The sequence below is a fragment of the Eptesicus fuscus genome, chromosome 9, assembly GCF_027574615.1.
Source record: "Eptesicus fuscus isolate TK198812 chromosome 9, DD_ASM_mEF_20220401, whole genome shotgun sequence".
NCBI classification, from domain to species: Eukaryota; Metazoa; Chordata; class Mammalia; order Chiroptera; family Vespertilionidae; genus Eptesicus; species Eptesicus fuscus.
The window spans coordinates 97,883,430-97,896,708 of NC_072481.1; the positions used below are offsets into that span (position 1 = coordinate 97,883,430).

The 13,279-nt window shown below is 45.7% G+C and overlaps 1 protein-coding gene across 1 annotated transcript in view; it reads left to right on the forward strand.

Annotated features, from left to right (window-relative positions):
* The window catches only part of ST6GAL2 (ST6 beta-galactoside alpha-2,6-sialyltransferase 2), a 41,088-nt gene that overhangs the window by 10,131 nt on the left and 17,678 nt on the right, over positions 1-13,279 (forward strand). The window contains exons 3-4 of the mRNA XM_008154122.3: positions 1,251-1,352; positions 3,450-3,624. Of these exons, the coding sequence (XP_008152344.2) occupies positions 1,251-1,352; positions 3,450-3,624 (277 nt within the window). The remainder of the gene's footprint in view (positions 1-1,250; positions 1,353-3,449; positions 3,625-13,279) is intronic.

Sequence of the window (13,279 nt, forward strand, 5' to 3'; positions counted from 1 at the left end):
AGAAATGGGAATTTGTGTGTGATATGAATAGGAAAAAATGAGTAAATAAGCTCAAAAAAAAGTATACACACACACACACACACACACACACCCATAGACTTATCATGTTGCATCTTGTGGATTTCAAAGGATGTTAAACTTACAAGAAGTAGTGGCCAAGAGAAGGCAGGGGATGGAGGAGAGAAAAGCAAAGGTACAAAATCAAGGTTAATAGCGTAGCTTTAAACTTTGTTACTTGAAATTTTAAAAAATGAAAATGGATTGTTGAAATGAAAATATCTCTTTTCTTTGTATTCTTAATAAGAATGTTTTCCAAATTTGTAGCAAAATTATTCTCAGAACAAACCACAACAATTTCTAGAGTTTCCAAACTATGATAGAAAAATATGAGGTGATGAATGATTTCTGATGAGTTGCTTGCAGAACAAAAGATTAGATTTCTGCCTAGTACCCTGAGCCAGGCAGCACACAGCAAGGTAAGAAACAATTACCACATATCCTTCATTTATAGATGCCATTGATTATAAGATTCACCATTCATTTAATAACAGCTTTTCAGAGCAGAGGAGCTAACCCTCACCAAATTAAAATACATGTCACTGTAGGATACCTTTTAACTACAGAAACATTAAAATGTGAAGAAAAAAAGTACATTTTAGAAACTGAAAAATTGCACCTAAAAAATGAAATCACATTTTTTTCTCAAAACTGTAATTTAAAAAAAAAAAAAAGATGATTGACAGGTGAGATTGAAGAACTCATCCAGACTAGACAGGCCCCAGAGGAAACGGTCACCCAGGCTAACACAGGTTGGCTGGCTCGCTGTGCCCCGTCGTCCTAGGCTGGCACGCTGAGGCACCTGCAGAATTCAGTTCATCCACATCTTCAGCTCTCTCCCAAGTTACCTGTGAAGACAATTGAAGAAGGTTGTGGGGCCCTGAATTAGCTAGGATACGTCTTTTAGGAGCCGATTTGATTCCACTAGATATGAGTACAGTGCTGGGTGAAAATATAAGAACAGGGCGATTTAAAAATAAACAAACAAAAAAACACCTCATTTCCCCAAACATTATTTTTAGGTGCTTTAGCATGCGATGCCAGCCTCTCTCCCTCCCCCAGAGGAAAACAAAGCCTGAGGGACTTTTGAAAAATGGATCAGAGCAAGGAAACACTTTTCTTCATCTCTTTTTAAAATATGATTTTGAAGAACCAAACACTTGCTTTGAAATTATTTTTCTATGTATTTGCAGATTCTGACCAACCCCAACCATCACTTCATTGACAGTTCATTATATAAAGATGTCATTTTGGTGGCCTGGGACCCTGCTCCTTATTCTGCAAATCTTGACCTGGTAAGTCTTCATTTGTCGCCCCTACCCTGACTCTAGTGGTCAGAAGGTGCCTTTGACTGATTACTCATGGGAGCAAGTCAAGGATTGAGCTTTGATAGACATAATGAAACTGATCATGGGTGCTGCTTAAATACATGTGTGCCCATGCCATCTTGATACCCACTTCCCATAATATGCTTGGTGAGCATTGTCCATCTAAAAAGGGCTTTTGCTCTGGTGGATTTTTTTTTTCAATATCCAATGTCCAAATGTTCAGAAATTCCTAGTTACACTGGAGGTTGGGCTAATTAAACTCAAAATGTTCCCATTATGATAGGGTTACATTACCTTCCAAACAGTTACAGACCTTTTGAAATAAATTGGAAGTGCTTGGCAAGAAAAATCTAAACTTGTGTATCACCAGTTTGTTATTTAAATGAACCTGTTACCAGCTTTCCTTGAGTGGGTCACTGTGGCTTCAGCTTCTCAACCTGTTTAATCTTGTGATGCATAAACAAGATCATGGCTAGCTATCAGAATGTAGGCAAGTTACATGCACGACTTTCTGGCAAGTTGCTGGCTATCTAAACAAGCAGCCAGTTACTTCTGGTAAAGCCTGGGATGAAGAGCCAGTGTCGCTGGAAGATGGATTATAATTTCACCGTGACAGATGCTGTCCGCTGTGCCAACGGGTGTCTTTCGAATTGTTTTGCTGTGACTCGAGAATGCAGTCTTGTGGGGGGACTGATCTTGGCTCTTCCGTCCCCATCCCCACCCTGAGGTATCTTTCTAAGAGAGCTGCCCAGGGTTGATGGGTCCCTCTGAAAGGAGTGTTCTGTCACTGTTCCTCAGGAAGCTGGACCTTTACCTAGCATGATTACTAACCACTTTAACCAGGATTGAAATCAGAACCACCTGGAGAGGATTTTTTAGCTCCGTCTGTCAGAGCCCCATTTCCAGAAATGTAATGCACGGCATTGATGTGTGTTTTCTGAGAAAGCCTTTTGGGCTCTCATTTGTGCCCTCCATTGAGGATCAAGCATCACATGAGTGTTTGAACTTTTCAGCTTCCCTCCCAGCCTGAGGTTCTCTGGCTTGGAGTTCGGCTAGCTCTCCTGCTGTTTGTGGACAGACCGAGAGCTTCTAGGTGTCAAACCTTGCTTGTTGCTCTGTTGGAAGCATCCAAGCGTAAGGCACAGGGCTGTGCAACCCCATGCGTGTGAGCGCCATGACGCTGAAGTCTGAGTGACAGGCTGCTGTCCAAGGGCCTGTCCTTCCGTTCGCTGTGTCAGGATCGAAGGAGGGGAAGAAGCAAGTCCCACATTCCCCGGCTTCCTTCCCACTGCCTCACTTAAGATGATCTGGCCCAGCCATCCTCAGCATCTTCAAAGCAACAGAACACATTCAACCATGGACTGTTCCTCGGGATCTTACTCTAGACCAGGTGTCTGCCTGAAGGGAGCTTGGAGCCCGAGCCCAGCCTCCCCCTCACACACCTTCTCCAAATCCCATTTCATGGTGGCAACTGACACGCTTCTGCAAACATTTTTTTAAATCAACCTATAGATTATTTTTTCATAAAATATTTTATATACAATCAATGTAAGCATACATTTTGATGAGTATTAGCAAATATCTATAGTCATGTATCTACCACCATAATTAAGAAATCGGATATTTTCATCACTCCAGAGTCCCTTGTGCCACACCCATGGGTCATCCTAGCCCTAGCCCTAGGCATTAACTGATTTGCTTTCTGTCGCTTTAGATTCTATACGGAAAACATTAGTTTTTAGCCCAGAGGTCAGCAAACCACAGCCACAGGACAAATATGGCCCTGGTTTTAAATAAAGTTTTGTTGGAACAAAGCCAAGCCATTCATTTGGCATCTTGTGTGGCTGCTTTCCCAGCACAAAGGCAGAGCTGAGTGATTGCCACAGAGACCATACACCCACAAGCCCTTTGCAGAAGTCTGCTGAGCGCTGCATGCAGCATCTGTCTATCTCTGTCCACATTCCCTCCTCCCCTCTGAGTCCCTCCATCCCTTCCTCCAGTGCTGCCCCGTGTCCTTTGCACAGTGTGGCCTCAGGACTGGATTGTGTTGATTTTTTCTCTTAGTGGTACAAGAAGCCAGATTACAACCTGTTCACACCATATGTTCAGCATCGTCAGAGGAACCCAGATCAGCCCTTCTACATTCTTCACCCTAAATTTGTATGGCAGCTTTGGGACATCATCCAGGAGAACACCAAGGAGAAGATTCAGCCCAACCCACCATCTTCCGGCTTCATTGGTAGGTGCATTGGTGAAGCTGGAAAGAGGGGTGTGCAGGCAGGTTAGGCCTGATAGGCAATAAGTACACACTCATGTTATACAATAAGAGCAAGTAAGGTGGTTTTAGAGGGGAACTAGACCAGCTGAAGAAAAGAGAAACATTCTTCTCCAGTTTTTATTGCCATGTAGCCCACTACCCAAAATTCCAAGAACTACTTTATTTCCTTGCATGACTTTATGGGTCAGTATGGGCTTGTCTGGGGTTGCTGGGTTGTGTTCAGCTGCTTCATGGGATGGCTTTGCTGCATGTATTACCCCATGGAAGGAGTTCAGGCTCAGCTGGGACTGTTGGCCTAAGGCCACACATGGCCTCTTACATGGCGGTCTCAGAGTAGCTGCACTTCCTAAATGGGCTCCAGGCAAGTGGTCCAAAACATAGGCAATAGAACTGTCAGTGTCTTATGGCAGAGGCCTGGAGGTGTGCACAGAATCACCGTGCTATGCTCTGGGGGTCAGAGCAGTTGAGGTCCTGTCAGCTTCCAGGGAGGACACACAGCGCCCACCTTGGCCATCTCTGATCCACCACCCACTGCCACGCACAGTGCTGGCAGGAGGACTGGCTGGGGATGAATGTGTGACCACAGGGCAGTGCCAGGTGGCCCAGGCTCTGGTGAGACTAATTTTAGGGCCTTAGACAGCTCTTACCACCAGAGTCCACTAGCTCTAACTCAAAACTAGATTTGATGTAACAAGATTATCACATATTGTTTAGCCCGGCTTTGATCCTCAAAGTTGTGGTCTTACCACATTTGTTTACCTACGTTTCAGTATATTGCCCCATTATTTCTTTGATTTCACTGAGTTGAGTAACATTAAATAATGTCTTAGATCTCCTTGGCAATATGAAGGCAGTAATAGAACCAAAGATATTAGCTTCGTGCACATGGAACTGTAACGTTCTCCCCTGATTTCAGTGTCTTTAGAACTGTGCACCTTGGCGTGCGCTGTGCAGTGGGTCCCCGTGTGACAAAGGAGAGTTTAAGGAGCTACACTGGTTTCCTGGTGGATATGGGGAACATGCACAATATCTGAACTGAAACTTACAGGTGTTGGAGTGGGTTTTTAGTTTTGTAATAATGTGAATATTTTATGCAGAATTCAAGACAAAATTTACACTGTGACTGCATGTTACTCTTCAATTTTTAAAGCCAAGCCTTTGGCACTCATTTCCAAATCAGTCTTGAAATCCTAACCTCTTTATCTTTTGTGCAGTTCCATTAGATCTGTTGATTTAGGAAAAAGGGTATCATTAATTTCTCTGCAAAGGGTGATAGAATAATGCAAGACAGCATAATAGGGTGTGACAGGGGTTTAATATCTTTTTCTTTCTGTTGCTTTCTCATGAATTCATTTGGCTAATATTTGATTTGAGTAAAAGTTTTAGGGCACATTGGTGGGCTGTCAGATACGCTTATTGTGATATAGTTTGAGATATTCAAGTTAGCTAGTCACAGCTGGAGAAGACATTTTCCTCAGGTGTTTTTGTTGAAAGAAATCATGCCTCGTATATATGGCCAGCCTCCTGTCATAGCTGTTGACTGAGAATTTGGAGTTTCCCAGGTTGATACTTGCCTTTCAGCTTCTTTTACATGAAAAAGGGGATTGCAGTTTGAAGAGAGAGTGTCATTGGGTCAGACAGACTGTGACTTCTTCTCTTACATTTACTAACTTTCTAATTATGGGCAAGTTGCTTAATCCTGTGCCTCTCCATATGCACATGTGAGAAATGCAAATAGTAATAAAACCTTTGAAAAGATGAGTTAGTGGGCCGATTTGCAGATGTTATTTTCTAGCTGTGCTCTGTCCTGTATTGCAGCTGTTAGCCACAAATGGCTATATACATTTAAATCAATTGGGATTGATAAGAGGAAAACTTCACTTCCTCGGTGTGACCAGCCCCATTTCAGGTTTCGGTAGCCACGTGCTCCTGGTGGCCACTGGCTTGGGCAGTTCAGACAGAGAACTCTCCATGGTCACAGGCAGTTCTGCAGGGCACACTGTTAAGTTTGGCCAGAATGAAAAAGAGCAAGTCGATAAAGCACCATTGTTCCCACTGGGCAGGCTGGATCCCGGGGATTTAAGTGTATACTAGTAGAAGGTGTGGCTTGACGTCACTGACTCCGCCTGCCACTTTTGTCCCTTGCCATATCTGAGTGTGAGCACCTTGCTAAAGGTGGGCGGAAGATACCACCTGGGCAAGCCATGCCCAGCAGAGCTGCCACCCTCGGCATCTCCTGCTGATGTTACAACCTTTGTACTCTTCCTGGATCTTGCTAGAAATATGCTCAGAGCAGGGACTGTTCTATAATTTATCTGACTTTTTAATATACCAGTAAAACGATGTCACCCGCATCTGAATCTATCTGCCAGAAGAATTTTTAAAGATAAGTGAGTGTTTTCTTCCATTATCAAACAGTGTTCTTCAAACGTGCCTTCATGTTCTAAGGTCATGTTGAAAAGCTATTGACTTATTGTCTCGTCACCTCATCATTTCCAAACATTCCAACCTATCACGTCAGTTACTGAACCAAAGAACCCATGGTGGAGCCCGTCCACGAGGTGGAATGTCTCCATGTGCATGCATTTCCAGGTCCTGCCCAGGTGCGTGGTCAGCAGGGCACGCTCCTTCAGAGAAGGGCAGCACACAGCCCCTGGGCTGGCTGCTTTCCTGAGGAGCATAGGGTTCCACCTCAAGTGAAGCAGGATGAATCCTTTTCTTTATTGATGAGCTGCTCATCCAGCTGGGAAAAAGCTGTCTCACATTTAATGTCTTCCATCTCTAAATCCACTGCACACATTTTCCCTAAGTGTGTTTATGAGTCAGCATGTGTGAAATAGAGGGACTCTAAAAGTTGACTGTTTTGCCCTGGCTGGTATGGCTCAGTTGGTTGAGCATCATACTGTGCACCAAAGGATCACTGGTTTGATTCCCAGTCAGGGCACATGCCCGTGTTGTGGGCTAGATCCCCAATAGGGGGCATTCAGGAGGCAGCTGATCAATGTTTCTCTCTCTCTCTCTCTCTCTCTCTCTCTCTCTCTCTCTCTCTCTCCCTCCCTCCATTCCTCTCTCACAAAAATCAAGTAAAAAACATTTAAAATATTAATAATAATAATAATAAAAGTTGGCTGTTTTGAACACAAAAGGCATTTATCTTACGGGAATTTAATCAATGGCTATTAGATCCCCAGAGGAACACACCTGGCCCCTTAAATGTAATGTTATTGGTACTAGTTAGAGGCCTGCTCCTGGGCTGAACTCATTTGTACGTCAGGGGTGGGGAACCTTTTCTTTGCTGAGGGCCATTTGGATATTTATAACGTCATTCATGGGCCACACAGAATTATCAGCTTAGAAACTAGCATGCTACATTTGGTCAAACATTTAATTAACTCACCCCTACTGCCTTGGCAGGGCCAGACCAAATGGTTCCTCGTACGGGCTGGATGTTCCCTACCCCTGGTGTAGGAGGAAGGCAGTGCAGGTGGAAGGGAAAAGCCATCCACAAGTGGATGTTAGTTGAGCACCTCCTGTGTGCCAAGTGCAGGCTGACCACAAGGCTGTGCGATCAAGGAAGCCTCACAGAGGTCCTACCCTGGAACTTACTGGTACAGTGTAGCAGGTGGCAGACATCACATAGGTACATGCACACAGATAAATGTACAAACTTTTAAGTGCAGTGACGGAAAAGAGCAGGAGGTATGGGGGTCTGAGAAATTTGCCCATCTTTTGGTTCCTGCTTTAGTCCAGCACACAGTCGGTACAAAAAATAATTATTCAGAGAAGGAATGAATGTTAGCTCAGTGGTTCTGAAAGTATAGCATACATCAGAATCACGCAGAGGGCTTGTGTATCAGTTACCTAATGCTGTGAAGCAATTACCGCAAAACTCAGGTACTGCAAAGAACAATAAGCAGGCGTGATCCCACACAGTTTCTGTGGTTAGTGATCCAGAAGCACGTTAGCTGGGTGACTTGGCTTGTATCTCAGGAGGTTGCAGTCAAGCTATTTAGACTTGGGCCAGCCAGTCTGCTCCCAAGGGCGGCTCACTTACTTGTACAATGGCTGTTGCCAGAGGCCTCAGTTTCCCACCACAGGACCTGTCCACAGGGCCGCTTGAGTGCTTGAGGGTCCTCACAGCCTGGTCCTGGTTTCTCTAGACTCTAGAGTCCAGAGCCAGGGCTCCAAGAGAGTAAGCAGGGGGGAGGAAGCCACAGTACTTTTTAGGGGGTCATAAATTATCACATTGGCTACTTTCGGTCCACGATACAAGTCAGCCTCATGGTTGTGACACGGAGCTATAAAAGATGAGACTCATGTTATGCCCAGAGAACTTAGTGTAAAAAGGCATATGTCACAGCTGACTATAAATACCCTTCCTAAAAGTGGATTTTTGTTAGTTTGGTTGGTTGGTTAGTCGTATCATCTTGGGAACCAGATTATTGGATATACTAATTAGTGGGGTATAAGCAAGGTCCCAACTCTTCATGGATTTCCAGAAACCAGCCTCTCATTTGGGCAGATGACTTAGCCAGTGTCTTTTATTCAAACAAACTCCTTCTGCACCTTCTTTAGCAACCCCTAGCCCAGCTCTAGCAGCCTTGCTGATGTCACATAAATCTTGTAGGCTTACCTTGTCAGAGAGAAATGGGGTATGGAGTGTGCTGGGAAAGGGAAGCAATTACTATTTTTTTTGTTAGTCGAAATATTTAATTGTTGGAACAAAAATAAGTGCTAAAGTAAAAATTCTCTGGAAAGAGTAATATATAACAAAAACAATATCTAGTTTTATAACTTTATATTATGCTAGACTAGAGGCCTGGTGTATGACATTTGTGCACTGGGGATGGGGGGTACTTCAGCCTGGCCTGCGCCCTCTAGCAGTCCGCAACCCCTGGGGGGGATGTCCACCTGCCGTGGAGGCGGGAGAGGCTCCTGCCACTGCCACTGTGCTTCAGCAGCCGTGAGCTCGGCTTCTGGCTGAGCTGCGCTCCCCCTGTGGGAGCGCACTGACCACCAGGGGGCAGCTCCTGCATTGAGTATCTGCCCCCTGGTGGTCAGTACGCATCATAGCGACCAGTCGTTACACTGTTGGGTCGATTTGCATATTAGGGTTTTATTATCCTATCTAATAAAAGAGTAATATGCAATTTAACCACCACTCTGCTACACCCACAGGCCACGCCCATGAGCCAATCAGGAGTGAGTATGCAAATTAACCCAACCAAGATGGCTGCGGCCACAGAGTGAGCAGGAGGCTTGGGTTTCCCCAGCAATGGAGGAAGCCAAGCTTTCCACACACCCAGGCCTCCACTCAAGGCTACAAAGTTTCAATTATAGAAGATAAACCCCAACAAAAATGGCTGCAGCCATGGAGCAAGCAGGAGGCTTGGCTCCGCTGAAGGCTACAAAGTTTCAATTATAAAAGATAAATAAATCCCAGATACCAGGGCCTCTGCTTGAGTCACTGGGGGGTGTGGCCAGCCTGCAAACCACCACAGGCCCCTCGCCCAGGCCGCCCCTCGCCCCAAGGGAACCCCCACCCTGATCTGGGACACCCTTCAGGGCAAACCAGCTGGCCCCCACCCGTGCACCAGGCATCTATCCTATCTAATAAAAGAGTAATATGCAAACTGACCATCACTTCAACACACAAGGTGGCTGCCCCCATGTGGACACAAGATGGCTGCCAGAAGATGGCCAGCAGGGGAGAGCAGTTGGGAGGGACCAGGTCTGCAAGAGAGGGCAGTTGGGGCGATCAAGCCTGCAGGTGAGGGCACTGAGGGGTGACCAGGCCAGCAGAGGAGGGAAGTTGGGGGCGATCAAGCCTGCAGGGGAGGGCAGTTAGGGATGACCAGGCTGGCAGAGGAGGGAAGTTGGGGGTGACCGGGCCTGCAGGGAAGGGCAGTTTGGGGGGACCCAGGCCTTCAGGGGAGAGCAGTTGGGGGGGACCAGGCCTGCAGGGGAGGGCAGTTAGGGGTGACCAGGCCTGCAGAGGAGGGCAGTTAGGGGCAAACAGGCTGGCAGGGGAGCAGTTAGGCATTAATCAGGCTGGCAGGGGAGTGGTTAGGGGGTGATCAGCCTGGCAGGCAGAAGCGGTTAGGGGCAATCAGGAAGGCAGGCAGGTGAGCAGTTGGGAGCCAGCAGTCCTGGATTGTGAGAGGGATGTCTGACTGCCCATTTAGGCCCGAACCCAGTAGGGGATCCCTTGAGGGGTCCCAGATTGGAGAGGGTGCAGGCTGGGCTGAGGGACACCCTCCCACCCGTGCACGAATTTTGTGCACTGGGCCTCTAGTGTAGGATTATATAATGGTGAGTTGAAGGAAGTAAAATTGTACTGAATTTTTTATTTTACATTAAGATGAGTTTTTAATTAAACTATTAGAATTATAAAGGCAAAGTGAAAAAATTAGCAGTTCAAGAATCTGAAAATAGACATAGGTTTTAAGTAGTATAACTAATAAAAAATTAAAAGGGACTTTAATTACTACAAACCACATTACTTTCCAAGAGTCCATGCACTGTTTTCGAGAGTTGACCATATGCTACTTTTTAAAAAATTAATCTTTATTGCTGAAAGTATTACAGGTGTCCCCTTTGTGTTTTTCCCATTAATCCCCCTCCACCCTGCACCCGCCTTTCTGAGGCCTTCACCACACTATTGTCTGAGTCCATGGGCTATGCATATATACATATAAGTTCCCCAGTTAATCACTCCTCCTCCCCCTAGCCTTTTCTCTGAAACTCACCAGTCTGATCCATGGTTGTAAGTCTGTGGATGTACTAGTATTTTGTTAATCATTTTATTTTATTCATTAGATTCCACATATGAGTGAGATCATGTGATACTTATCTTTCTCTGACTGGCTTATTTCACTTATAATACTCTCCAGGTACATCCAGGCTGTTTCAGATAGTAAGAGTTCCTTCTTTTTTATAGCCACATAGTATTCCATTGTGTAAATGTACCACAGCTTTTAATGCATTCATTTGCTAATGGGCACTTGGGCTATTTCCAAGTCTTAGCTATCTTACCTAATAATAGACAAACATGTAAATTGACCGTACCTCCACTATGCCACCAGCCAATCAGGAGTGATATGCAATTTAACTCAACAAAGATGGTGGTTAATTTGCATACACAGGTGCCGAGTGATGGGGGCGGGATGCTTGCGTCGTTGCCATAGTGACGATGCAGGCGTTCTGCCCCACCCCCAGTCTCTCAGGGCCTCTGGGCAGTGTGGGAAGGTGGGGCTGGAGCGGAAAGAGGCGGCTCCGTGGCCTGAGTGGAAAGGTGCTGGGCTGAAGTGGAAAGGTGGTGCCGGCAGCCAGGGAAAGGAAAGCCCATTCTAGCACGAATCTTCGTGCATCAGGCTTCTAGTCTATATATATAAAACCCTAATATGCAAATAGACCAAACAGTAGAATAATTGAACAACTGGTCACTATGACGTGTGCTGACCAACAGGGGACATGCGTGGAACATGGTGGGCATTGGCAGCAGGCGGGAGAGCACAGAATATGATGGGCAACAGCCATGGCGGGATGGTGGAGCAAGTGAGCAGGGATGCCAGACCAAGGCGAGGCACTGGTCGCTGTCATTGGGGCGAGCCTCTGGTGGTTACTGAAAATTCTTTGCTTCCGTGCACCGCGGTCCCACCGGACGCTCGCACCTGCTGCTGGCGCCGGCCCCACTTGCACCCACTTCCAGCACTGGAGCCACTGCTCGTACCCGCTGCCAGTGCCCAGCGCTGGCCCCAATTGCTTGGCACTGTCAGTGGGTGTGAGTGGCAGCTGCCGGCCCCGATCGCCCCTCAGGGCTTCTCCACATCCCCCTACTCCGGAGGGGCAATCGGTGCTGGCAGCCGCCTCTCGCACCCACTGCTGGCGCTGGCCCTGCTCATACCAGCTGCCAGCGCCCAGCATTGGTCCCAATTGCTCAGCGCCATCAGTGGGTGTGAGAGGTGGCTGCTGGCCCTGATCACCCCTGAGGGCTTCTCCACCTCCCCCTGCTCCTGAGGGGCAATCGGGGCAGCAGCCACCGCTCACACCCGCTGATGGCGTCAGCCACGCTCACACCCGCTGCTGGCACCAATCGCTCCACGCCATCAGCACATGGGAGTGGTGGCAGGGGGCTGCCGGCAGACAAGGGACAGGGCGCCATGATGGGAGGGGCTGTGGTGGGGTGTGGAGGATGGGCCAAGGTCTGCCCCTGTGCTCACCACAGCCTCGCGGCCCACAGTTTCTTTCAAGATGCACCAATTCGTGCCCTGGGCCCCTAGTTGTAAATAATTCTGCTTTGAACATAGGGGTGCATACATTCTTTCTGATTGGTGTTTTGGGGTTTTTAGGATATATTCCTAGAAGTGGGATCACTGGGTCAATGGCAGTTTCATTTTTAATTTTTTTAGGAAAATCCATACTGTTTTCCACAGTCTACATTCCTACCAACAGTGTACCAGGGTTCCCTTTTCTCCACAATCATCACCAACACTTGTTTGTTGATCTGTTGATGAAAGCCATTTTGATAGGTATGAGGTGATACCTCAATTGTCATTTTAACATGCATCTCTCGGATGATTAGTGACTGAGCATTTTTTCATGTGTCTTGGCCTTCTGTATGTCCACTTTGGAGAAGTATCTATTTAGGTCCTCTGCCCATTTTTTAGTTGGATTGTTTGTCTTCCTTTTGTTAAGTTGGATCAATTCCTTATATATTTTGGAAAGTAACCCCTTATTGGATGTATCATTGGCAAATATGTTCTCTCGTGCATTGGGCTCTCTTTTCATTTGTTGATAATTTCATTTGCTGAGCAGAAGATTTTTATTTTAGTAGTCCCATTTATTTATTTTCTCCTTAATTTCCTTTGCCCTAAGACATGTATCAGTAATTATATTGCTACTATGAGAAATGTCTGAAATTTTGCTGCCTATCTTTTCTTCTAGAATTTTTATGATTACATTTAAGTCTTGTATCTATTGTGAGTTTATTCTTCTGTATGGTGTACATTGTAGTCTGGTTTCGTTTTTTTGCATGTACCTGTCCAATTTTCCCAACACCATTTATGGAAGAAATGGTCTTGACTCCATTGTATGATCTTGCCTCCTTTGGCAAATATTAATTGAGCATAATGGCTTGGGTCGATTTCTGGGTTCTCTGTTCTGTTCCATTGATCTATATGCCTCTTCTTGTGTCAGAACCAGGTTGTTTTGAGTACAGTGGCTTGGTAGTATAACTTGATATCTGGTATTGTGATTCCTCCAACTTGATTCTTCTTTCTCAAGATTGTTGCTGCTATTTGGGGCCTTTTTTTGGTTCCATATAAATTTTTGGAGTGTTTGTTCTAGGTCTGTGAAATATGCTGTTGGTATTTTAATAGGGATTGCATTGAATCTATAGATTGCTTTGGGTAATATAGACATTTAAATGATGTTGATTCTATCAATCCATGATCACAGTACATTCTTCCATTTGTTTATACTTCCTTTATAATTTTTTCAGTGTCCTATAGTTTTTTCCATACAGGTTTTTTACCTCCTTGGATAAGTTTATTCCTAAGTATCTTAATTTTTTTGTTGCAGTGGTACATGTGATTATTTTTTTAGTTTCTCTCTC